Below are 27548 nucleotides of genomic sequence, written 5' to 3'. Positions count from 1 at the left end.
ACAAAAAAGGCAAGTCACAGAAGAATAACATACTGTATGATTCCATTTATGTAAACTTAAACAGGCAAATCTAAGCGATGTATTTTTTCTGGATATCTTCAGTTTGTCCCTCCAGTTTCACTTTCCACACTTCTATTTCTAGGAGGTTGCACTGAGTGAACTGAATTAATGGGCTCTTTTGATTTGTAGCTTCTGGTTAGGTTTGGTTGATGGGAGCCACCAGCAGAAGACTGGAGAGGTAGAAGCAAGTGGGGTGGAGTATTTACTCTCTGGTACCCTTGCTGTGGGTTGCTGTCGGCTGGTTGGATTCCTTCCACTGAAAGTCTCATCTCCTATCGGAAGGCCCTCTTTGTCTGACCTCCCATAACCACCTCCACTACTCCAGCTTCAAGCCTAGGGTGATAAAGAGCACTGTCACTAGCTTAAAGATAATATCCTGTTGTATGCTCACCATACGCTGCCTGCACCTTTCTAAACAGCTCCTTTAATAAACTCTCTTCAAATTATCCTACTTTGAGTGTGCCATCTGTTTCCTGCCATGACCCTAACTGGTACAATATTGTTTAGGGATACACAGACACTATGGTAAAACTTATAAAGAAAAGCAAGGGAATTATTAACATAAAATTCATGACGGTAATTACCTCTGTGGGGGAGGGAAATATGATACAAAAAACCCACATTGGGGACTCATGTACTGGTAATATTCTATTTCTTAAACTAGGCCTTTTGTAGATGTGTATTTGCTTTATGATTATTCTTTAATATGGTTATTCTTTAATGTGTTATAGATAACATTTTTAATGTATATCTTACAGTAAAAATTAAAATATAATAAACTCCCACTAGAATGAAAGATCATGAGGGCAGAGATTTTTGTCTTGTTTCTTTGGTGTTGACACTAGTAAGTACAAAAATATGTGTTTGAACATTGACTGAATGGATATCTAACTTTGGCCTAGGACCTCCCCATCCATGATATGGAGTCAAGGAATCTTTGCTCAGATTTTTTTTTAACTCTAAATCCTACTGTACAAGCCAGGAAGAGCTTCCCTTTTTCTGTCTTCCTTGTTACAAGTTCCGCAGACTCTCTTTCTCTCTCTTCTTGGTGGCTACCACCATAATTCTGTTTTGGCGGGTATTCTACCATCTCTCCACCCCATTCTTCTCTCAATCCGACTCCAGAATTAAATATACTCTCTCTTCATCTTTCTTTCTTCTTAGACAGCAAGTTCAAAGAGTCATTTTGTTTAAAGGATTTTATTACCAACCATTTTGGGGAAATAGAAAAGGAATACAAAACAAGAAGTATTTACAAAGGTCTTGGTTCCCTGACTGTGATTTGAATTCCTTATAGGAAGTCAGGTTAGGTTTTAGCCCTTCCCTTTTAATTATTCTTCCTGTGGGTTTGGTTATTACAACTCACTCTGGGTTGGTCCTTGGAGGAATCACTTGGTGGAATGACAGTAAACAACTTGTTTCTCTGAGGACTTCCAGGGAGGGTCATTTCTCATTCCAGGAATTATTCATTTGAAGCATTATTTAACATGCCCCAGACTTCTTTCTCCAAGGTTCTTTGTTCAACATTGGTCCAGATACTGAAGGTGGGTTATGAGATAGCTAACAACAGGCAGATCAGCATAAGAAAAAGAAAACTATAAATCAGCCTCTTCCAAATTAAAATTAAAAAGGGAGAAGCGGGGGGTATTCTACGGTCAGGCAAGTTTGGGAAATGCTGCATGCTACATTGTCTTTTTTTTTTTTTTGCGATACGCGGGCCTCTCACCGCTGCGGCCTCTCCTGTTGCAGAGAACAGGCTCTGGACGCGCAGGTTCAGCGGCCATGGCTCACGGGCCCAGCCGCTCCGCGGCATGTGGGATCTTCCCGGACCGGACACAAACCCGCGTCCCCTGCATCGGCAGGCGGACTCACAACCACTGCGCCACCAAGGAAGCCCCTCTACATTGTCTTTTTAGAGAATCAGAATATATGTTAGGAAACTAAAGCCCCTGAGAATCAGCTTTACTCTGTTTAATTCTGTTTCTCAAGTTTATTTGACCATTGAACCTCTTTTCTGGACCCTTGTTAATACTCTGCTGAAGTTCTACCAAACACATTTTCAGGGAATTCTACCCTTATTAGAAAGTAGACTAGGATCTGTATTCATTTAAACTTAATTATCTCCTTAAAGGCCCTGTCTCCAAATACAGTCACACTGGGCTTTGGGCTTTAACATATGAATTTGGGGTACATACAATTCAGTACATAATTGGGTCACACCTTTATCCTTTCCTTTTCGTCTTCATTTTTACACAACTCATCACATATGTGAATCATTCTCCCAAGTCTGCTAGGTCTGTCATAACAAAGTGCGACAGACTTGGTGGCTTAAACAACAGAAACTGATTTTCTTTCAGTTTTGGAGGCTAGAAGTCTAAGATGGAGGTATCTGAAGGTTTAGTTTTCCCTGAGACCTCTCTGTATGGCTTGCAGGTGGCCACCTTTTTGCTGTGTCTTCACATGGACTTTTCTCTGTTACATGCATCCCTGGTGTCTCTCTCTCTCTCTCTCTTTTTATAAGAATACCAGTCATATTGGATTAGGACCCCACCCTTATGACTTCATTTAACCTTAATTATCTCCTTAAAGGCCCTATCTCCAAATATAGTCACATTGGGCTTTGGGCTTTAACATATGAATTTGGGGTACATACAGTTCAGTACATAATTGGGTCACACCTTTATTCTTTCCTTTTTTTAAAAAATTAATTAATTTATTTTTGGCTGCATTGGGTCTTCGTTGCTGCACACGGGCTTTCTTCGTAGTAGCGGGGGCTACTCTTCGTTGCGGTGTGCGGGCTTCTCATTGCGGTGGTTTCTCTTGTTGCAGAGCACGGGCTATAGGCACACAGGCTTCAGTAGTTGTGGCACATGGGCTTAGTTGCTCCGCGGCATGTGGGTTCTTCCAGAACCAGGGCTCGAACCCGTGTCCCCTGCATTGGCAGGCGGATTCTTAACCACTGCACCACCAGGGAAGTCCCTATCCTTTCCTTTTCATCTCATATTTACACAACTCATCACATACGTAAATCATTCTCCCTAGGCCTTAGTGTTTTTCCAGTAGGGCAAGAAAATTGAGAACTTGGATCAGCAGGCCATGGTTCAATTACACATGCATTGATTACCCACTTGGTGCAAAGTATTTTGCTAGGGATTGTGAGGGATACAAAGATGTTGGTGACAAAGGCCAGGTCCAGCTTTCAGGGAACTACGGCCTTAACCAAGACTATCACTAACATAGACTGTTTTGTCTACCATCATACTGTTTCTATTCTTTAACAGAAACTCTGATTAAAAACAAACAAACAAACAAACACATTTTAGTCTAAAAATGACATGGGCTTCTTAGTTTCATGGAGACTAGATGCTCACAACATAATGCAGCTTTGGAATCAGTTACAAGCTTTGTGACCTCAACCCTCTTGGTTCACTAGTGTAAGATAGATGCCCCCTGGAAAATAAACTTAGATCTTATTTTTCATGAAACTCATTTCATTTACAGAAAAGCACAGATGGACAAGCAAAGGATGAGGGAGATTATTTTTCTCAGAATGAGGAGGAGAGAGAGATACAACTGAGAGGGCCAAGTAGGACATCTGAGGAGGTACATATGATGGGCTAACCAGGGTGGGTAGTTTGAGCTAAATCTTGGTGGATGGGAAGGATTTGAATAGAAAAACAGAACAAAACAATGAAACAGAAAAGAAAGCATCTGAGGCTTACTGGCCAAGATGAGGAGATGGAAATTAGCACGTTGTCTGAGGCAGTGAGCCCTGAGGAATCATCTGGCAGGAGCATACAATATTATCCAGGGCAGCAGATCATGAGATACTGAAACTTAGGGCTAACTGGTGTCAATTCTTGAGAAGCAGGAAAAGCTAAATCTCAGGGTCAAGGACAAGGTGGCAATATCAAGCCAATTTCAATCATCAAGTTGATCTGCTAAGGGTCTAGTGCAGTTTTCCTCAAAACGTGGGCCTAGGAATCTGTATTTCTGGTTTTAAAACTGCTTCCCTAGTTGTTAAGTCCTCTAAAGTTTGAGATTATTCATTTGCCTAGTGTTGAGGAGGCCAGACTCAGTAATACCCTGCAAACCAGGATTCATACACTGACCTAAAAAAAAAAAGGATGGTGGCCCCAGAGTGACACCCCACCCTCAGCACTATGTGGATAACATTTGTTATGCCCTTACTATGAGCTGGACAGCATTATCTCATTTAGCTCTCACAATACTTTTACATCTATGAGATAGGTTGTATTATCCCCATTTTTTTTTTTTTTTTTTTTTGGTTGCACTGTGCGGCATGCGGGATATTAGTCCCCTGACCAGGGATTGAACCCGTCCCCCCTGCGGTGGAAGTGCAGAGCCCTAACCACTGGACTGCCAGGGAATTCCTATTATCCTCATTTTATTTATGAGGAAACTGAGGCACATTTAGAATATGTAACTTGCTCAAGGTCTCACAGTATTAGAGCCAGGATTTGAATCCAGCTAATCTGACTCCACAGCCTCTACTGTGCTAAGCTGCCAATTTACTGTAATGGCCTGCTGTTAGCGCATTCATTTAACAAATATTTACTAAGTCCCTAGTGTATGCCAGGCTTTGTGAATAAATAAGAAAAGTAATCAATGAAGCAGCAGAGTAATTTTCTCATCTTCATGACAGTAGGGGAGGCAAACAGATAAAACTCAGGGAATAATTTCCTAAGCATATCAAGTCATCCATTCATTCAAAAAATACTACGGAGCACTTACTGTGTGCTAAGTATTATGGTAGTAACTAAGGATAAGGATATGAATCAGGATTTTAAGACCCTGTTCCTGACTACTGGAGCTTGATAGGGGAGAGAGACATGTAAACCACTAAATCTAACATAAGACGGAGTTAAAGGCATGCCATAAAGATGACCAAAGTACTGTGGGCATCCAAAGGAAGGAAAGGTCCAACCATGTTGTTGCAGATAGCAGGATTTCCTTCTTTTTCATAGCTGAATAATATTCCAATGCATATGTATGTGTGTGTGTGTGTGTGTGTGTGTGTATACACACCACATCTTTATCCATTCATCCACTGATAGACATTTAGACGGTTTCTGTGTCTTGGCTACTGTAAATAATGCTGCAAAGAACACGGGGGTGCAGATACCTTTTCAAGTTAATGTTTTTGTTTCTTTTGGATAAATACTCAGAAGTGGAATTGCTGGATTATATGGTAGTTTTATTTTTAATTTTTTGCGGAATCTCCATTCTGTTTTTCATAGTGGCTGCACCAGTTCATAGTCCCACCAACAGTGTACTAGGGTTCTCTTTTCTTCACATCCTTGCCAACGCTTGTTATTTCATGTCTTTTTTATAATAGCCATTTTAACAGTTGTGCGATAATATCTCACTGTGGTTTTGATTTGCATTTCCCTGATGATTGGTGATGTTGAGCACCTTTTCATGTACCTGTTGGCCATCTATATATCTTCTTTGGAATGTTTATTCAGAACCTCTTTCCATTTTTAAATCAAGTTCTTTGTCTTTTTGCTATTGAGTCATGAGTTCTTTATGTATTTTGTATATTAACCCCTTAACAGATATATGATTTGCAAACATTTTCTCCCATTCTGTAGGTTGCCTTTTCATTTTGTTGATGGTTTCCTTTCCTGTGCAGAAGCCTTTTAGTTTGATGTAGTTCCACTTGTTTATTTTTGCTTTTGTTGTCAAATCCCCCCAAATCATTGTAAGAGCAATGTTAAGGAGCTTATCCCCTATGTTTTCTTCTGGGAGTTTTATGGTTTGGGGTCTGTATTCAAGATCCATTTTGAGTTGACCCATTCTGAGTTGATTTTTCTGTATGGTGTAAGATAGGAGTCCAGTTTCATTCTTGTGCATGTGGCTGTCTAGTTTTCCCAACATTTATTGAAGAGACTATCCTTTCCCCTTATATATACTTGGCTTCTTTGTTGTAAGTTAACTAACCATATATGCGTGGGTTCAATTCTGGTTTCTGTTCCATTGATCTATGTGTCTGTTTTTATGCCAGTACCATACTGTTTTGATTACTGTATCTTTGCAATATAGTTTGAAATCAGGACATGTGATGCCTCCAGCTTTGTTCATTCTCAAGAGTGATTTGGCTATTCAGGGTCTTTTGTTGTTACAGAAATTTTAGGATTGTTTGTTCTATTTCTGTGAAAAATCCACTGGAATTTTGATAAGGATTGCCTTGAATCTGTAGATTGCTTTGGGTAGTAGGGACATTTTAACAATATTAATTCTTACAATCCATGACAGAAACTATCTTTCTGTTTATTTATGTTTTCAATTTCTTTGATCAATGTCTTATAGTTTTCAGTACAGAGCTCTTTCACCTTAGTTAAATTTATTCCCAGATATTTAATTCTTTTTGATACAATTCTAGATGGGATTGTTTTCTTAATTTCTCTTTCTGATAGTTCATTATTAGTGTATAGAAATGCAATTGAGTTTTGTATATTGATTTTGTATCCTGCAGGTTTACTGAATTCATTTTGTAGTTCTGACAGTTTTTTGGTGGAATCTTTAGGGTTTTCTATATATAAAATCATGTCAGCTGCAAATAAAGACAGTTTTACTTCTTCCTTTCTGATTTGGATGCCTTTTTTTTTCTTGCCTAATCACTCTGGCTAGGACTTCCAATACTTTGTTTAATTCTTACAGCAACTCCATGGGGTAGGTGTTATTAGTCCCAATTTACAGAAGAGGAGACTGAAACCTGGAAAGGTAAAGTGACTTACTCAAGATCACCCAGGTAGTAAGATCCAAAATACGAAAGTGGGTCCATCTTATTCCTATACCAGTGCATTTTATTGACTCTTAATCTCAGCTGATCCTCAAAATTACACTGGGATTAGCAATAACGTCCTGTAAATTTTTTCTTTTCTCTCCATTCCACTGCTATTGTTTCAATTTACAGCATCAACTTTTACCTCACCAAAGGAGCATTGTGTTTAAGAACACAGACTCTGGAAGCAAACAGTATGGATTTGAATTCTCGTTCACTAGCTGTGTGACTTTGGGAAAATTACTTAATCTGTATATACCTCAGATTCCATATCTGTAAAGGAAGGATACTTCATAGAGTTTCTCTGAGCATTAAATGAGTTAATGTGTGTAAACTGTTTAGGAACATGCATGGAATGTAATAAATTGAGTTATCATTATTATTAATTGTGTCTTTCTATTTCAGAGTCCTGGCAGGAAATAGATGGCACACTCAAGCTAGAAGATTTGAGATGTGTTTAATAAAGGAACTATTTACAAAATGTGTGCAGGGCTTAGGGAGACAAACATGAGATATAAAGTTCCCCTGGTGCTAGCAACAGTGTAAATCATTACTAGCCAAAAGCATTGAAAGAATAAAGGGAGGAAGTGATTAATAGAATCTAAAGTGGGCAGTTGTGTGGAGGGTGCTGCCTGATAAGAGCTTTGGCCTTTGGTGGAAGGAAGTATCCTCACAAAGTGACTCAACAGGGAGGGAGCTGGGGGATAAATACTCAGACCTCTCTTTCCTCCTGACCTCACATCTCCTGCTGCTATCTCCCAATGCTGGGCCCAACCAGAAGCCGAAGGGCAAGGAAGACTCTGGGGAGCCAACATAGGCCAAACTTCTGGGACACAGAGTAAGCGGAGTAGGGTGGTATCTGGAGAAACAAACAGAAAATATACAGCACACCTTCCATCTAGTCTAGCCTTCCTCTAGTCTCTAACTTGCAAACAAAATGATCTTTCTAAAACATGAATCTAACCTTGTCTTGCCCCCTTTGATGTCCTTTAGTGGCTCTGTATCACCCTCAGATGAAGTCTATACTCAACATAAAATAAAGGGCCTAATGATTTATCTCCAATTTACCCCACCAGTTTTAACTATTGCCATTCCCCTCTCAAACTTTACTGTGGAGACATATTTAATTACTTTCACACCTACAAGAACACTGCTTTCTCTTCTTTGACCCTTTGCATATCTTGGAACTCAGCCTGTAATGATCTTTTCTCTTTCATTCTCTTTCACTTGGCTAATGCTCATTCTTTATTTATTCATAGAAATGAAGGGGTTTCTCCTATCCAGTTAGATTTTGGGGGATCTAATCTCTGTTTACATAGCAATGGTTTCTTGAGTCCTGAAAGTAGTGGTACTTTGAGGCTATTTGAGCGTATCTTTATCTTTTAAGTGGACTTCTGTGATTTTCTTGAGATTCTAATTATAATAAACATATAGCCTGCAAAGTCAAGCCTGAAAGTAATGAGAGTTAAGTTTTTTTTTAATTGAAATGTAGTCGATTTACAATGTTGTGTTAGTTTCAGGTGTACAGCAAAGTGATTCAGTTATATATATATATCCTTTTTTAGATTCTTTTTCATTATAGATTATTACAAAATATTGAATATAGTTCCCTGTGTTATACAGTAGGTCCTTATTGTTTATCTATTTTATATATAGTAGTTTGTATCTGTTAATCCTAAACTCCTAATTTATCCTTCCCCCACCCTTTCCCCTTTGGTAACCATACGTTTGTTTTCTATGTCTGGGAGTCTACTTCTGGCTTGTAAATAAGTTCATTTGTCTCATTTTTTTAGATTCCACATATAAGTGACATCATATAATATTCTCTGTCTGACTTCACTTAGTATGATAATCTCTAGGTCTATCCATGATGCTGCAAATGACATTATTTCATTCTTTTTTATGGCTGAGTAATATTCCATCACATATATATATCACATCTTCTTTATCCATTCATCTGTCGATGGACATTCAGGTTGTTTCCATGTCTTGGCTATTGTAAATAGTGCTGCTATGAACATTGGGGTGTATGTATCTTTTCAAATTAGAGTTTTTATCTTTTCCAGATATATGCCCAGAGGTGGGATTGCTGGATTATATGGTAACTCTATTTTTAGTTTTTTAAGGAACCTCCATACTGTGCCCCATAGTGGCTGCACCAATTTACATTCCTACCAAAAATGTAGGAGCGTTCCCTTTTCTCCACACCCTCTGGAGAGTTAAATTTTTAATGAGGTTACCGAAATGTACCTTCAGAGTGATCCTCTGAGAACAACAGAAGCCTAATCGACATCCTTAGAATCCTAGGATGTTAAGTAGACTTCTAGGAGTCCTATTTGCATGGGGACCCAATGGGCGTCTTGGGAAAAATGATAAGTATGCGTTTTGGAGCAAAGAATATAGACAAATACTGCCTCTGTCTTCTGGACTGAAGAAGGTAAAGAAAATAAAATGTATTAAAGATTTTCTCTCATAACTGTACAGTCATCTTCTCCAAGAAGAAATAAAATTAACATTATTAAAGAATATCTACTGAAAGCTCCTTTGTCCATCTGGTTCTTTTTGAAAAACAAGAACCAACCAACCGGACAAAAACCTAAAAGCTCTCATGATGGAGCAACATGGCAGCTGTTTAAAGGGAGATAGAATTTACTCTGTTAAGACTGAAATAGAAAGGTTATTCTTTTTTCCCCTAAAGTCCCAAATTCCTGTTCAAGGACAGGACGTACATTCCCATGTCTCTAGCTCCACCTTGTGGTCAGTCAAGAAATCACCCACATTGGGCTTCCCTGGTAGCACAGTGGTTGGGAGTCCGCCTACCGATGCAGGGGACACGGGTTCGTGCCCCGGTCCGGGAGGATCCCACATGCCGCGGAGCGGCTGGGCCCGTGAGCCATGGCCGCTGAGCCTGCGCGTCCGGAGCCTATGGCTCCGCGACGGGAGAGGCCAGAACAGTGAGAGGCCCGCGAACCGCAAAAAAAAAAAAAAAAAGAAAAGAAAAAAAAGAAATCACCCACTCCCCATCAACTGGGGTGTTCGGTAGTCATCAGGATCTTTACACTTGCCGGCAGTTCCTGATGACATATTTTGGGCCAGGCTTTGTAAAAGTGTTATTCAAGAACTTAATCCTCAAAAAAAAAACTAGGAAAGATGTATTTTATAGTTGGAAAAACAAGGTTAAGAGAGTTTACCAGAGTTTAGGACTTGTCAAAGATCATACAGGTGGCAGTCAGAACCTTGAACCAGCCCCTTCTAGGCCTTTCATTACTATCACAACTGTCTGCTTACAAACTAATGCACACATATATCACATATGTTTTTCTCCCTTTACAACACACATATCTTATTTAATCCTCTACTGCAGGGATTTGCATTTTCAAGGTAGTCCATAAGAAATGTATGATCCAAAGCAACAAATTAATGTTTAAATCACAGGCATTAGATTAGAGCATTAGGCCCACGATTACCTATTCTTGATGAGAAAATGGTATATTGGAAAAGCCAAGAGCTTTGCAATAGCACCTAAGTTTGAATACTTGCTCTGCCACATACTAGCTGTGTATTCTTGGGCAAGTTACTTAATGTCACTGGCCTCAATTCCCTTACTTGTTGAATTAAGAACCAATGGACTGGGAATTCCCTGGTAGTCCAGTGGTTAGGGCTCTGTGCTTCCACTGCAGGGGCCACGGGTTCGATTCCTGGTCAGGGAACTAAGATCCTACAAGCTGCATGGTTGTCCAGCCAAAAAAAAAAAAAAAAAGAACCAATGGACTCAAATAATGTTAATTTTTGTAAATCAAACTCTGGCTTATTTTTCATAGAAACTAATTTCTAAAAGTTAATAACAGGGACTTCTCTGGTGGTGCAGTGGTTAAGAATCTGCCTGACAATGCAGGGGACACGGGTTCAAGCCCTTGTCTGGGAAGACCCACATGCCTCGGAGCAACTAAGCCCGTGCACCACAACTACTGAGCCTGCACTCTAGAGTCCGAGAGCTACAGCTACTGAAGTCCGTGTGCCTAGAGCCTGTGCTCCACAACAAGGGATGCCACGGCAATGAGAAGCCTGAGCACCGCTACGAAGAGCAGTCCCTGCTCACCTCAACTAGAGAAAAGCCCGCGTGCATAAGTGGAGATCCAACGCAGCCAAAAATAAATAAATTTATTTTTTTAAAAAGTTAATAACATACCAGTAAACAAAGTGTCCCATTGGAATCTGATGATTGAGTTTTAGTAGATGGAAGAACTGTTCATATGATGAGTTAAGTTGTTAAAACGCTCAGTGGGTCTTTGAGAAGTGAAACTTTGAAAACCATGTACATGATAGGCAGAATAGTGGCCCCCTAAAGATGTCCACATCTTAATCCCTAGAATCTATGAATATGTTAGGATACACAGCAAAGGGGAACTAAGGTTGCCGAAGGTATTAAGATTGCTAATCAACTAACCCTAAAATAGGGAGATTATCTTGTATTATCTGGGTAGGTCCAACTTAATCACAAAGGTTTTTTATAAATGCAAGAGTCAGAGGAAGATGTAATTATAGAAGAAAGGCATAGAGATGCACTGTTGCTTGCTTTGAAGATGGAGAAAGAGGGACATCAGCCAAAGAATGTGAGCAGCATCTAGAAGCTGGAAAGAGCAATGAAACAGATTCTCTTCTAGAGTCTTTAGCAAGAAATGCAACCCTGCTGACTCAATTTTAGCCCGGTGATACCTGGGTCAGCCTTCTACCTCACAGAATTATAAGATAATATATTTGTGTTGTATAAACCACTAAGTTTGTGGCAATTTGTTATAGCAGCAATGGAAAACGCGCAATACCTATGACCATCAGTGTGTCCAGACTTCTTACCTGTTTCCTGTGGTGGTGTGGAAAAAGCACTGGACTTGGAATCTGAAGACCAAGATTGGCACCTCAGTTCTGCCATTAAATAGCTGTGTGACTTCCAGTAAATCACAGTGCTTCTCTAAGCATGTTTATCATGTGGTGGCACCTACCTCACAGAGTTATTATGTACAACAGATGAGATAATGGATGTGTAGGTGTTGTAAAAACTATCAAGCATTCTATATATGAAAGGAATTATTATTTACAGTACCTAATACATGGTTGGTATGCAGGAAATGTTTGCAAAGTGAGATTAATTATTCTTTGACAATCCTTGGAATGTGGAAACGCGATTGCAAAACATATGCTAGGGACTCGGGAGAAAATAAGGGATCATATATGATATCTGCTCTTAAGTTGATTACAATATAATAATGGAGATATATTCAGGAGAAGATTTAAACTGTAACTCAAAATTTATATAAGACAATAACACAAGAGAAGTCACAAGGTTGTATGTGATTAAGTATCAAAGAAGTGATATAAAAAATATGTATCTGGAGTTCAGGTATGGAATAGATGGTAAGTGTGAGCTGGAAGACTCAAAGAAGGATTCCAAGAGGAGGAAGGTCTTGAGCAGGATCTTGGAAGGTGTGGTTAGATGGAGAGCAACTGCTACTGTTACACCTGCAAAGCACTGTGTTTCTACACACAATTTCAGGAATCATGTTTTACATTTAGGACATTGGCCATCAGGTCCAATGTTTCAAATGGTATCCTTTTTGACCCCCTTGGTAATATTTTTTCCTATTTCTTTTTTAAAAATTGCAAACTTAGAGAAAATTGTAAGAACAGTAAAAAAAGGAGGCCTTTTTTCCCCTGAACCTTTTAGAATAGGTTGCCAGTATGATGCCTTACCATGGTGAAATTATAAAAATCAGGAAATTAGTATCTACTCATTACTATCATCTAATCCACAGACCCCATTCAAGTTTAGCCAACTGTCCCAATAATGTCCTTTATAGTGATGCATTTAATTATCAAATCTCATTAGTCTTTAATCAAAACAGTTCCTGAAACTTTGATTTTCATGAGGTTATCAATATTTTATAGAATATTCCTCAATTTAGGTTTCTAATGTTTCCTCTTAATTAGATTCAGGTTATACATTTTTAGCAGGGTTAGCACAGAAGTATGCTGGGTTTTTCCTCATTGCATACCAATACCAAATTGCAACCTTACCAAATTCATTGATTAGTTCTAGTAGTTTTCTGGTGGCATCTTTAGGATTTTCTATGTATAGTATCATGTCATCGGCAAACAGTGACAGTTTTACTTCTCCTTTTCCAATTTGTATTCCTTTTATTTCTTTTTCTTCTCTCATTGCTGTCTAGGACTTCCAAAACTATGTTGAATAAGAGTGGCAACAGTGGACATCTTTGTCTTTTTCCTGATCTTAGTGGAAAAGCTTTCAGATTTTAACCATTGAGTATGATGCTTGCTGTGGGTTTGTCATATATGGCCTTTATTATGCTGAGGTAGGTTCCCTCTATGCCCGTTTTCTGGAGAGTTTTTACCATAAATGGGTGTTGAATTTTCTCAAAAGCTTCATGGTGTATGATCCTTTTAATGTGTTGTTGGATTCTGCTTGCTAGTATTTTGTTCAGAATTTTTGCATCTATGTTCATCAGTGATATTGGTCTATAATTTTCTTTTTTTGTGATGTCTTTTTCTGGTTTTGGTATCAGGGTGATGGTGGCTTTGTAGAATGAATTTGGGAGTGTTTCTCCCTCTGCAATTTTTTGGAAGAGTTTGAGAAGGATCAGTGTTAGCTCTTCTCTAAATGTTTGATAGAATTCTCCTGTGAAGCCATCTGTCCTGGACTTTTGTTTGTTGGAAGATTTTTAATTACGGTGTCAATTTCATTACTTGTGATAGGTCTGTTTATATTTTCTAATTCTTCCTGGTTCAGTCTTGGAAAATTGTACCTTTCCAAGAATTTGTCCATTTCTTCATGGTTGTCCATTTAATTGGCATAGAGTTGTTTGTAGTAGATTCTTACAATCCTTTGTATTTCTGCAGTGTCAGTTGTGATTTCTCCTTTCATTTCTAATTTTATTGATTTTCAACCTCTCCCTTTGTTTTTTTTTTTGATGAGTCTGGCTAAGGGTTCATCAATTTTGTTTATCTTCTCAAGGAACCAGCTTTTAGTTTTATTGATCTTTGCTATTGTTTTCTTCATTTCTATTTCATTTATTTCTGCTCTGATCTTTATGCTTACTTTCCTTCTACTGACTTTGGGTTTTTTTTGTTCTTCTTTCTCTAGTTGTTTTAAGTGTAGGGTTAGATCGTTTATTTGAGATTTTTCTGGTTTCTTGAGTTGAGATTGAATTGCTATAAACTTCCCTCTTAGAACTGCTTTTGGGCCCCACTGGCTTTGGGCCCAGGATCCAGGCGTCTGGACACAGGTCGAGCTGTCGGCAGGGCAGAGCCACAGGGCCTACAAAGATGCTGGCTGTCCCGGAGATGGGCCTGCAGGTGCTGTACAGCGGCTCCAGCCCAGAGCAGTCTCCAGAACCCAGCCCACCCGGCTCCCCAAGGACCCAGGAAAGCTGTGGCATTGCCCCCCTCACACCCTCACAGTCTCCAAAGCCTGAGGCCCGAGCCCCCCAGCAGGCCCCCTTCTCTGTGGTAGTGGCCTTCGACTTCGGCACCACATCCAGTAGCTATGCCTTCAGCTATGCCAGTGACCCTGAGGCCATCCACATGATGAGGGAGCAGGAGCTGAGGATGTCGGATGGGACCCATGGCCCCATGGATAGAGAGGATCCCATGAGCAACGTTTATGGAGATTTAAGTGGATGCCAAGCACCATATTCACAAGAACCCTAAAAGGAAATGGGAGGGCGGGGACCCAGGTGTGGCCCACCGGAAGACCCCCACCTGCCTGCTGCTGACCCCAAAGGGTGCCTTTCACAGTTTTGGCTATACAGCCCGTGATTACTACCACGATCTGGACCCTGAGGAGGCTCGTGACTGGCTCTACTTGAGAAGTTCAAGATGAAGATCCACAGTGCCACTGATCTCACCTTGAAGACCCAGCTAGAAGCGGTAAATGGAAAGAAAATGCCTGCCCTGGAGGTGTTCGCCCATGCCTTGCGCTTCTTCAAGGAGCATGCCCTTCAGGAGCTGAGGGACCAGTGCCCATCGCTGCCAGAGAAGGACACTGTGCGCTGGGTGTTGACAGTGCCGGCCATCTGGAAACAGCCAGCTAAGCAGTTCATGTGAGAGGCTGCCTACTTGGTCGGACTGGTGTCAAGAGAGGATGCAGAGCAATTACTCATCGCCCTGGAGCCTGAGGCCGCCTCTGTCTACTGCCGCAAGCTGCGTCTGCACCAGCTCGTGGACCTGAGCAGCCGAGCTCCAGGCAGTGGGTGCCTGGGCGAGAGCCACTCCATTGATCCCAGCGTCCGTCGGGCCCGAGAGCAGCTTCGAAGGTCCCGCCACAGCCGCACGTTCCTGGTGGAATCGGGTGTCGGAGAACTGTGGGCTGAGACGCAAGCAGGAGACCGCTACGTGGTGGCAGACTGTGGGGGAGGCACGGTGGACCTTACCATGCCTCAGTTGGAGCAGCCCCATGGCACCCTCAAGGAGCTCTACAAGGCATCTGGTGGCCCCTGTGGCGCGGTGGGCGTGGACCTGGCCTTCGAGCAGCTGCTGGGCCGCATCTTTGGCGAGGACTTCATCAGCACCTTCAAAACGCAACGCCCAGCAGCCTGGGTGGATCTGACTATAGCCTTCGAGGCCTGCAAACGCACCGCAGGCCCACACCATGCGGGGGCGCTCAACATCTCGCTGCCCTTCTCGTTTATTGACTTCTACTGCAAGCAGCGAGGCCACAACGTGGAGACAGCCCTGCGCAGGAGCAGCGTGAACTTCGTGAAGTGGTCCTCACAGGGGATGCTCAGGATGTCTTGTGAGGCCATGAACGACCTCTTACAGCCCACGGTCAGCGGGATCATCCAGCGCATAGGTGAGCACCTGAGCCTGGGTCCTTCATTCACCTCAACATACATACCCAGATGTGGGAATATGTTACCCTGTTAGTGCCTGGAAACCTCCCCATATCCATACACTGGAATGAGACCCAGAATCATCTGGAATACCTGGAGGATGCAGTGTGGCGGGAAGATATGCAGTCTTGCCAGGTTAAAGAACCTCTGGTGCATGTTTCCCCAAATGGGGTGATAGTATTAGGTCCCCCAAACTGTTATCACAGGAATTTAAATGAGCTGAAGTATCTAGAGAGTGAGTACAATGTCGTGCACATAGTAGGCATTTAATATGTGTAAATGCAAACCCTTATCTCAAGCCCTCAATGGTGTGGTGGGGAAGCAGAGCCCATAAAGATTGCCAGGGGCCCTCATGAAAGTGCCCGGTGTTTTTCTTTATGGGAACCAGGCTACCGTTTTATAGTGAAATGACTAGTTTCTGGTTGCCCGAGGATACAGGCGGGCAGAGAAGAGGCGCCAGTGGCTGCGCAGTGGTGGCCTCAGTGGCCCACTCCACGTCCCTCCTCCTTACCCCCACCCTCCACTCCCGTACCGCAGAGGCGCTGCTGGCGCGCCCCGAAGTGCAGGGCGTGAAGCTGCTGTTCCTGGTGGGCAGCTTCTCAGAGTCGGCAGTGCTGCAGCACGTGGTGCAGGCAGCACTGGGCGCCCGCGGCCTCCGCGTGGTGGTTCCGCATCCTAAAGGGCGCGGTGCTCTTCGGGCAGGCTCCGGGCATGGTTCGGGTGCGCCGCTCGCCGCTCACGTACGGCGTGGACGTGCTCAACCGCTTCGTGGCTGGGCGCCACCCGCCCGACAAGCTGCTGGTTCGCGGCGGCCGCCGCTGGTGCACCGACGTGTTCGAGCGCTTCGTGGCCGCCGAGCAGTCGGTGGCCCTGGGCGAGGACGTGCTGCGCAGCTACTGCCCGGAGCGCCCAGGCCAGCGGTGCGTGCTCATCAACCTGAGCTGCTGCGCCGCCCAGGACGCGCACCCGGGCTTGCGCAAGTGCGGCGAGCTCAGTCTAGAGCTCGCGCCCGCTGAGGGAGGCCCCCGTGCCGCTGGCGCGCCCCCTAGCCGCCGCGAGATCCGTACTGCCATGCAGTTTGGCGACCCGGAGATTAAGGTCACTGCCGTCGACGTCAGCACCAATCGCTCCGTGCGCGCCGCCATCGACTTTCTTTCCAATTGGGGGCGCAGTGCCAGCCCCCCTCTGCCCCGCTGAACTCTCTTTTGGCCCAGGGCCTGGGGATTGGGCTGAGGCGGACCAACCGGCCCCATTCCCCGCCATCCTGCCCTGGGAGGTGAGGTCTTAGGAGGATGGGTGGGGACATATCCAGAAACTCTGGCTTTGGGATTGGGCCCCGGTCCGCTGACTGGAAGGCTGAAGGGCCCTGCCAAGGACTGAGGTCAAGGAGACTTAAAAGAGGTTTGTAAGACGGTGTGCCCACAGGGAGCACGTGATCCTGAAAGGAGAATGCACCGGAAGACTTGAGTCCTGGTCTGGACTGGGGTCCGGGATGGGAGTGTGGGGGTGGAGGTGCAGCTGCAGGTAGGGTAGCAAGAGGAAGGAGGTTGTGCAGGGCCTGGGCCTGAAAGGCAGAGTGCACTGACTGACTGGCTCAGCCTGTTTAGGGAGCCAGACAGGACAAGGACTGGAAGCTGACAGGAAAAGGACAGTAAGACCTTCCTCGGTGTGGTACTGACCACCCAAGTATGAATGTTAATTGTAGAAAGAGCAGTAGCAGACTATGAGGAGAAGGGTACAGGGCAAGGCACTTATGAGGGGGTGTGGGGGCACATGTCGGGGGGCCCTTTACTTTCTATCTGAGACGGCCCCAGGGGCAGCCTATGAATGACCCACTTGCACTCCATCGAGCCACGGAGTGGGGGGAGGGTAGGGAGGACAGAGGGAGCACTGGTCACAGCTCTGCCATCAGCTCAGTGTACCTGCCCTCCCATGATGTGCAACAGCCCCACCTGCCTGAGAACCCTAAGGTGACAATAAAGCATTTATGCTCAAGGTGAAAAAAAAAAAAAAAAAAAAACTGCTTTTGCTGCGTCCCATAGGCTTTGGGTCATCGTGTGTTCGTTGTCACTATTTTCTATGTATTTTTAAAATTTCTTCTTTGATTTCTTCAGTGATCTCTTGGTTATTTAGTAGCACACAGTTTAGCCTCCATGTATTGTGTTTTTTACCATTTTTTTCCTGGAATTGATTTCCAGTCTCATACTGTTGTGCTCAGAAGATATGCTTGATATGATTTCAATTTTCTTAAATTTTCTGAGGCTTGATTTGTGACCCAAGATGTGATCTATCCTGGAGAATGTTCCGTGTGCACTTGAGAAGAAAGTGTGTTCTGCCACGTTTGGGTGGAATATTCTATAAATATCAATAAGATCTATCTGGTCTATTGTGTCATTTAAAGCTTGTGTTTCCTTATGAATTTTCTTTTTGGATGATCTGTCCATCGGTGTAAGTGGGGTGTTAAAGTGTAACTGTCGATTTCTCCTTTCATGGTTGTTAGCATTTGCCTTATGTATTTAGGTGCTCCTATGTTGGGTGCATAAACATACAAAATTGTTTTATCTTCTTCTTGGATTGATCCTTTGATCATTATGTAGTGTCCCTCCTTATCTCTTGTAACAGTCTTTATTTTAAAGTCTATTTTATCTGATACAAGTTTTGCTACTCCAGCTTTCTTTTGATTTCCATTTGCATGGAATATCTTTTTCCATCCCCTCACTTTCAGTCTGTATGTGTCCCTAGGTCTGAAGTGGGTCTTTTTTAGACAGCATATATATGGGTCTTGTTTTTATATCCATTCATCCAGTCTGTGCTTTTTGGTTGGGGCATTTAATCCATTTACATTCCAGGTTATTATCGATATGTATGTTCCTATTACTATTTTCTTAATTGTTTTTGTGGGTCTTTTTCTTCTCTTGTGTTTCCTCTTAGAGAAGCTTCTTTAGCATTTGCTTTAAAGCTGGTTTGGTGGTGGTGAATTCTCTTCAGTTTTGCTTGTCTGAAAAGCTCTTGTCTTCTCCATCGAATCTGAATGAGATCCTTGCTGGTAGAGTAATCTTGGTTGTAGGTTTTCCTCTTTTATCATTTTAAATATGTCCTGCCACTCCCTTCTGGCATGCAGAGTTTCCACTGAAAAATCAGCTGATAACCTTGTGGGGATTCCTTTGTATGTTTTTGTTTTTGTTTTGTTTTTGCGCAGGCCTCTCGCTGTTGTGGCCTCTTCCATTGCAGAGCACAGGCTCTGGACGTGCAGGCTCAGCGGCCATGGCTCACGGGCCTAGCCGCTCCGCGGCATGTGGGATCTTCCCGGACCGGGGCACGAACCCTTGTCTCCTGCATAGGCAGGCGGACTCTCAACCACTACGCCACCAGGGAAGCCCTCCTTTGTATGTTTTTTTTTGTTTTTCCCTTGCTGCTTTTAATATTTCTTCTTTGAATTTAATTTGTGTTGGTTTGATTAATATGTGTCTTGGTGTGTTTTATCCTGTATGGGATTCTCTGTGCTTCCTGGACTTGGGTGACTATTTCCTTTCCCATGTTAGGGAAGTTTTCAACTATAATCTCTTCAAATATCTTCTCAGACCCTTTCTTTTACTCTTCTTCTTCTGGGACCCCTATAATTTGAATGTTAGTGCATTTAGTGTTGTCCCAGAAGTCTCTGAGATTGTCTGCAATTCTTTTCATTCTTTTTTCTTTATTCTGCTCCTCAGCAGCTATTTCCACCATTCTGTCTTCTAGCTCACTTATTCGTTCTTCTGCCTCAGTTATTCTGATATTGATTCCTTCTAGTGTATTTTTCATTTCAGTTATTGTGTTGTTCATCTCTGTTTGTTTGTTCTTTAGTTTTTCTAGATCTTTGTTAAACATTTCTTGTATTTTCTCAATCCGTGCCTCCATTCGCTTTCCAAGATTCGGGATCATCTTTACTATCATTACTCTGAACTCTTTTTCAGGTAGACTGCCTATTTCCTTTTCATTTATTTGGTCTTGTAGGTTTCTATCTTGCTCCTTCATCTGTGACATATTTTTTTGCCATCTAATTTTTTTTTTTTTTTTTTTTATGAGTGGGATTGTGTTCCCGTCTTACTGGTTGTTTGGCCTGAGGCTTCCAACACTGGAGTTTGTAGTCTATTGGGTACAGCTGGGTCTTGGTGCTGAGATGAGGAACTCTGTGAGACTTCACTCTGATAAATATTCCCTGGGGTCTGAGGTTCTCTGCTAGTCCAGTGGTTTGGACTCAGAGCTCCCACCACAGGAGCTTTGGCCTGACCCTGGGCTCATGAACCAAGATCCTGCAAGCCGCATGGGGTGGCCAAAAAAAAAGAACAATAACAAAGTAAAAAATAAAATTAGACTATGAAACTAACAGATATGTTAGAAAGAATATAAAAATAAAAATATAGATGGGGCTTCCCTGGTGACGCAGTGGTTAAGAATCCGCCTGCCAGTGCAGGGCACATGGGTTTGAGCCCTGGTGCGGGAAGATCCCACATGCCATGGAGTGGCTGGGCCTGTGTGCCACAACTACTGAGCCTGTGCTCTAGAGCCCATGAGCCACAACTACTGAGCCTGTGTGCCACAAGTACCGAAGCCCACGCGCCTAGAGCCTGTGTTCCACAACAAGAGAAGCCACCGCAATGAGAAGCCCACGTGCTGCAACGAAGAGTGGACCCTGCTCACTGGAACTGGAGAAAGCCCATGAGCAGCAATGAAGACCCAATGTAGCCATACATACATATATACATACATAAATAAACTAATTAATTAATTAAAATATATGAATCAACAACCGGAAGGTACATCAGTACCACAGTAGTAAAAAAGAGGAGGAGGGAAAAAGAAGAAAAAAGGTGGGGGGAAAAGGCCTTGGCTGTGGAGGGTGGGGCCTAAGCAAGGATGAGGTTTGGGCAGTGGGCGGGGCCAATGCTCAGGACCCACAGGGCTGGAAAAGGCCCTGGGGGCTGTGGGGGGTGGGGCTTAGGCTCAAGGAACAGAAGGGGCCCAGGCGTGTCCCCCACCCCTGGTCTCAGAGGGCAGGGGACCTCACCTGGGAGCCCAGAAGGCTTCCTGGGCTCAAATGGGTGGGGCAAATGCCCTCCTCTCCTCTCTTGCTCCTCTGGTCTGGGAGGGCCTCTCCTGATCTCCCTGGCCTTCCTCCTATGCCCAAAATCTGTATCTTGAGATGAGAGTTGAGGAGCTCTTGGCTGGATTTGTGATAGAATAACTTTCACTTGACATAAAGTATTTTTTAAAGTCACTCAATTTATTTTGACGTTTGAACACTAAATTCTTTCTAGAAGTATGCTTATAGTACAATAGAAAACTATTTTTATCATCACACAAATTCTTTGGTATGTTGTGCACACATTTAGTCTCACAACAGAAGACTCCATAAGAACATGCCTACTTCTTGACCTAGATACAAAGCTACCAAATGTGGAGAGCCATCAGTGGGCAGGACACTAATAACTAGAGCTCCAAAAGTATAATTGCTTAGAGCATGGGCCCAGGACAGAATTGTAAAGTAAATAGTATTTCTCTTGTTACCCACCTCCTCTTTCCGTGCCTTTCCTCTCACATTTAGCAACCTCTTTATCACCTGGGTTCATGGTGATCTCAAGTTGCCCACAGTGTGCTTCAAAAAGGGGGAAATAAAAGCAAATCCGTTCACAAAATGGTGCTAGTTTTTTACTCCTTTCAAGGATATTATTGGCATTTAAGAGGAGTTCTAAAGAGGACAATGAATCACTAATGGGGGAATTTTAGACACTAAAGTAAGATAGATAACTTTAGGTTTGAGGCTCACAGCACTCCCAATCTACTCACCCTAGAAACAATATTCCACATTTCTGATTATCCTGAATCTCAACTATAAAGGTGGGTAATGGGGTGAATAAAACAATTTACCTTTGAATGTTTAGGAGTAAGGTGCAGATTTGTCCCTCTGGGAGGCAGACAGCCATTGCATTGACTAAAATAACTTTCTGAAGCAGGCATCAAACATAAAAATGAGATGTGCTTAATTTTCATGATTTCTGACCTCATCAGAAAAAAATAGGGAGAGAAGGGTCACCAGACCTGACAGGACAGTTGGCTGCACCACACAGTTTGTGAGATTTTAGTTCCCCGATCAGGGTTCAGACCAGGAATCGAACCCAGGCCCTCAGCAATGAGAGCGTGGAGTCGTAATCACTGGACCACCAGGGAATTCCCGGGAGAGAAATCCTTAAGGTAAAAATGGGAAGGAGTGGGCTTCCCTGGTGGCGCAGTGGTTGAGAGTCCGCCTGCCGCTGCAGGGGATATGGGTATGTCCCCCGGTCCGGGAAGATCCCACATGCTGTGGAGCGGCTGGGCCCGTGAGCCATGGCCACTGAGCCTGCACGTCCGGAGCCTGTGCTCTGCAACGGGAGAGGCCACATTAGAAAAAAGCACTTAAACACTCTAGGAGAGCCTGGAGAAATAAGGCTAAAAGTTATAGTCTGTGCTTCTTATCTTTCTTGGGGCTCTTAAGATCTTTTTAACCTTCAAATATCTCAGTTTCCTGTAAAATGGCAATAGCTTAATTTATCTGTTTTCTCTGAGGAATATTCTTCACAATAATTATGAATACTCAAATGGAAGATGGCAAATTTCTAAATTATTTAAAACGGGAAAATAACACTCCTGGTTTGGGAGTCCTGGCTGTGCCACGGGTTACTTGTGAGCTTCACCTCTCTGGATAGGTATTTCTCTTTATAGCTGAAGAGGCCAGATTAAAGTACTCCTGTGATCCCTTGCTAGTTCTCACATTTTACACATCTAATCTGACACTTTTGACATCTGCTATGGGGTCAGAATTGTATTGGGCCAAGCATCAAAGAGAAAATTTTCCTGTGATATTACATTCTTATGGTTTTCCTCTTACCATTCTGGTAGTTCCTTCTCAGTCTCTTTTGGGAGTTCTTCCTCTTCTATAAGCTTCTCAAAGCTTGGTTCCTGAGCCTTTTTCTCTTCACAATGAGCGTAGGTGATTTTATTCAAAAGGCTTATTACCACCTAGAAGCCCATAAATGTCAAATTGACATCTCCAATTTAGGCCTCTCTTCTGAGCTCCAGACCTGACCCTCCTTTTGGATGGTTCACAAATGACTCAAACATAACATATCCAAAACTGAGCTTAGGCTTTTCTCCTCCCAAACCTGCTCCTCTTTCAAAATGTCTTGTTTACTGAGATACTGGCACCATCATCTGTTCACCCAGAAAACTAGACACAAGGGAGTGACACCTCTCCCTTCTTCATTCTTCCACATTGAATCAGTTACTACCCCAAACCAGTCAATTCTACCTCCTGAATATATGACATATCTGTGTACATGTATCTCTATTACTCCTCAAATCCGAGCCATCATTTTCTAGTGTCTATATCACCTTAATACCCGCCTAAGTGCTCTCTCTCTTCTTTCTTTGTCTTGGCCTCCCCCCACCTGATCCCCAAACTATTTTTCACACATCAGCCAGAGTGATCTACTTGGAAAACACCTGTGATAATGTCTTCCTGTTTTATTTGTTCAACCATTATTTACTGAGTACCTTTAATATGCCAGACACTATTCTAGAAGCTAGGAATCCAGCTACACACAAAATAGACAAGGCAATGACTTCTTTTTACTCTTAGGAAGGTTCTGTATAATCTTGACCACTGACTCACTTCTCCTTTGCTCCCAGATTACTATAGTTTAGCCATATTAGACTTGCTTTCTCAGAGCTTTTGAACAAGTCTATTCCTATACATTCCTATACCAATTCTTATACATTTTCCAAATGGATGCCTAACTGTCTCGTTAGAGAAACTCTCTGACCAAACTAGGTCCCTCTTTCAAAAACTATTCACAATGATAAATCTAAAAATTTGCATGCGTGTTTAATATCTCTCCAACTAGTTTGCTTGTAAGCTCCAAGAGAACAGGAAATTTTCTTATCCATTACTCTATTCCCAGTGTCTGGCACATGTTAGGCGCTAAATTTGTTGGTTGAATGAATAAATGAATGCCTAATTACAGAGTGCTGTTATATTCCTTTTTTTATAAATTTATTTATTTTTGGCTGTGTTGGGTCTTCATTGCTGTGCACGGGCTTTCTCTAGTTGCGGTGAGCAGGCGCTACTCTTCCTTGCGGTGTGCGGGCTTCTCATTGTCGTGGCTTCTCTTGTTGCGGAGCACAGGCTCTAGGCATGCAGGCTTCAGTAGTTGTGGCACGTGGGCTCAGTAGTTGTGGCTTGCAGGCTCTAGAGCTCAGGCTCTGTAGTTGTAGCCACAGGCTTAGCTGCTCCGTGGCACGTGGGATCTTCCTGGGCCAGGGCTTGAACCTGTGTCCCTTGTATTGGCAAGCAGATTCTTAACCACTGCGCCACCAGGGAAGCCCTATTTCAATAGTCTGGTGACCTGTAAGATTCAGAGGCCTCTTTATAAAGGGAAAAACTGACGGTCACACTTTAGGATGTGGCCTCTCTTTGTTTCTACTCAGAAAATACCAATTGTTGGCTGAATTCGAAGATTCCTTACGGTAAGTAGATAGGGTAGGGAGTCCTCAGAGGAAAAGAACCAGATATAGTTTTTTTGACACAAGAGAAGCCATTTTGGATTAAGCCATTTTGTGATCTAAGCCTGGCCACAATGCTTGCCCTTGAGCAGGTCTCAGTAATTAATGATCTTAAGGGAACAAAGGAATGCAGGAACAGACGAAAAGGTCAAGAAACAATAGTTCAGTGATAAAAGAGTGCTAGTTCCTCCTCAAGGGACTGAGTATTAATCTGATACATATCTTGGAGTTGTTCTACAGGAACTAACCTCCTACACCCTGTTGGAGAATGTTAACTACATGCTAAGACCTCAGACTGGTAGGAATCTAAGGAATGATCATGTTGACCTTTTCTGACCCTTATGACTTCAATCTACTAAAGGTCGGACTTTGTCAAACTTTGCCCCAATTCACTGTTGAATTTGCCAAGCCCCTGCATGTGTATGCATACACCACCCAAATCCCTTCATGAATATGCATGTTCCCTTAGCTTAAGACTTCCCCAGTTTTGCTGTTCAGGGAGACACTGCTTTAGGAAAGATCCCCAGTATTTTCCTTACTTGCTGCAGGTAATTAATCCTTCCTTCTCCCAATCTTTGGCTTAGTTGTGTCTTTTGGCTAGACACCCATCAAGAGGTGAACCCAATTTTGGGAATCATTACTTGTAATGTGTTATTGCTTTGGAGAGTTAAAAAAAAAAACCAGAATAGTTATGTCACTTCAGGTATTTATTCAACAACAAACATTACTGTTTTACAATGCGCTGGGAAGCTATGTTAGGGACTGGTAATAAAGAAAATACACTGCTCTGAAGGAGGGCAATCTAGTGGAATTGCTTAGTTTAAAAATTGATAGGTTCTTGAAAACAAACTGGGATATTTGAACGATAATTTTTCAGTGAATTTATCTCATCTGCTGCCCTAGTTCAGGTTTCACCTCCTGCCTGAATCGTTGCATTTCTCCTTCCCAGCTCCTTACTCTCCTCTCCTATCCTGCGTTATTCATTGTCATAGCTTACACTTAAAAAAAAATCTGTTTTTATTGTGTTTTTTCCCCTTTGAATGCAAGCTCCAAGAAGACAAGTTTTTTTGTTTTGTTCATGATTGTATCCCCTGTGTCTGGAGTTGGGGAGGCCTAGAAAAATTTAAAGACTTATAACGATCAACAATAAATCTCCTTTCTTCAAGTGTTTCTCCATTCACTCATTCATATTTACTCCTGTTATGTGCTAGGAACCCTCATCCCATGGTTAATAAGACATACTGTATGTCAGCTGCTTTTTATTTTCAAGTATGTCTGTTTCAATCACATTTTGCCCACCAAAGGCCACTGAAAGCAGAAAAAACTTTGGGAAAAAGGACTTGAGGGTAGCAGCCTGACACGAGGTGGCTGCTCAATAAAAGTTGACTAACTTGAGGCTGTGGACTCCAGTCTAAGGAGGAGCTAAAAAATCTTTTCACGTGCAAGACTGAACACATCTACACCTGTCTCTTAAACTTTCTTAGGCCCTGAGGGCGAACAGCACGAAGGTCTAGCAGGCCACAAGGCGGAGAATCAAAACTGCTGCTTTTAGCGTTCAGCTCAGCTCCACTCAAGCGCAGCTTCCATCCGGCGGCAGAAAAATACTTCCGGCGTTCTGCTTTTTACGTGCTGAGTCACGGCCACAGTCTCCACCCCAGGTTTGAGGGGCAGGATGAGCAAAATATGGGGAAAAAAAAAAGGCTTGGGAATTAATTTTCTCCACTCGCCTATCGGTTTTCTCATCAGGGGAATATTTTCCTCTGAGCCCCGAAGCGGTATTCAACCACTTCCTCAAACCACCTTCCCGCTTCGGTCATAAACTCTGCGCAACCTTTCTAGCGCCCTTCTCCCGTCGTCCTCCGCGCCACTCTCTCCGCCTCTTCTTCCTCGCCCCGCCCACCACTGGTTTCGAAGAGCTCGCTGGGTGCTCCGAGAATTCGGCCCGCGCTCGTTGGTTCTTTTTATTCCCTGTTCCCATTGGTTGATTACGTGCGCGTGACTGGTGTCTTGCCTTATTATTGGCTAGAATCAATTGCGTCATCGACGGCCAGGAGGGCGTGGGGATGAGGGAAGTTGGCGTGAGGGAGACCGGATTGGGGGAGGGGTTCAGGCCTGTCCCCCCGCCGGCTGCGGCAGCACCACCACCGGCCGCTACCGCCTCTGGAACGCTGAGGAGGAGGAGCAGCTGGAGCAGGAGGTGGGTCTTGGCGAGCGGGATGCCACTTGCTCCGGCTTGGTGGTGAATGCTGAGGAGAGTCACGGTTGCTGCAGTCGGTGCCACCAGGAGGAAGTTGTGGTGTGAGGCCGGGCGGGAGCTCGCGGCGCTGTGGAGAATAGAAGCGCGGGGTCGGTGCGAAGACTCGGCGGCTGCCAGACCTTTTCCTATTCTGACCATGCCTGGAAGGAACAAGGCGAAGTCCACCTGCAGCTACCCTGACCTGCAGCCCAATGGACAGGATTTGGACGAGAGCGGCCGGGTTGCTCGTCTGGGAGCCGATGAATCTGAGGAGGAGGGACGGAGGGGGCCTGTCAGTAATGTCGGAGACCCCGAGATCGTCAAGTCTCCCAGCGATCCCAAGCAATACCGGTGAGGGAGGAGGCTTGGACCGGGGAGGAGAGCAGGGGGCGGCCTCTCTGTTCCCGCTGTGGTCCCTTCTCGTCTCCTAATCTTCCGAAGGAGCAACCAGGGGCACACTTCCCACCCCAGAAGCTTCCTTGGATGGAAGTGGCAAGGGCAGTTAGGGGCATCTGTGTGGTGTCAGCTCGACGAGGGGCAGATCTTGGGTCCAACCAGGAATCAGGATGTCAGAACGGGAAGGGTTGTTCGAGTAGTTATGACATTCGCTAAAGCAAGAGTGGAGGTTTTCCTGAGGATGGCAGGCTGGATGGTCAGGGAGTCTTGGTATTCTGTTATGAGGAAAGGGTGAAGGGGCTGAGGATTTTAATTTTGGAGAGGATATTAAGGGGCATATCATCACTATCCACAAATACTTGAGGTGCCTGTAGTTGAAAGAGGGGTAAAACTAATGGGTGGAAGTTACTAGAGGATCGTGTGGTTTCAGTAAAAGAATTTAGACATCAGAGTTGGCCTGTGATGAAGTGACTTATTTCCATGGGTTGTTTCTCATTGCTAGAATGGTTGGGTGAACTCTTCCAAGAATGTGTTAGAGAGGACTTGAATCTCAACTGAGTCATAGAAG

General features: G+C 43.5%; 2 protein-coding genes across 3 annotated transcripts in view; both read left to right on the top strand.

Annotated features, from left to right (window-relative positions):
- The first annotated feature begins 14206 nt into the window (after window positions 1–14206).
- LOC136127143 (heat shock 70 kDa protein 12B-like) lies at window positions 14207–16968 on the top strand. The gene is given in 5 exon segments (XM_065882621.1): window positions 14207–14490; window positions 14594–14742; window positions 14745–15731; window positions 16309–16441; window positions 16443–16968. Coding segments are annotated over 5 exon segments (2079 nt in total).
- Window positions 16969–26436: 9468 nt separating this feature from the next.
- NRDC (nardilysin convertase) overlaps window positions 26437–27548 on the top strand; it is a 92016-nt gene continuing 90904 nt past the window's right edge. The window contains exon 1 of one of the 2 annotated variants that reach the window (XM_065891738.1): window positions 26437–26935. In XM_065891738.1, coding sequence (XP_065747810.1) covers window positions 26592–26935 — 344 coding nt within the window. In that variant the 5' untranslated portion in view covers window positions 26437–26591. The remainder of the gene's footprint in view (window positions 26936–27548) is intronic. The other variant, XM_065891747.1, reaches the window with a different exon arrangement.

Source organism: Phocoena phocoena, chromosome 1, assembly GCF_963924675.1.
Source record: "Phocoena phocoena chromosome 1, mPhoPho1.1, whole genome shotgun sequence".
Classification (NCBI taxonomy): Eukaryota; Metazoa; Chordata; class Mammalia; order Artiodactyla; family Phocoenidae; genus Phocoena; species Phocoena phocoena.
The sequence above is the reverse complement of the archived record's forward strand: the minus strand, read 5'-3'. Positions and strand labels throughout refer to the sequence as shown.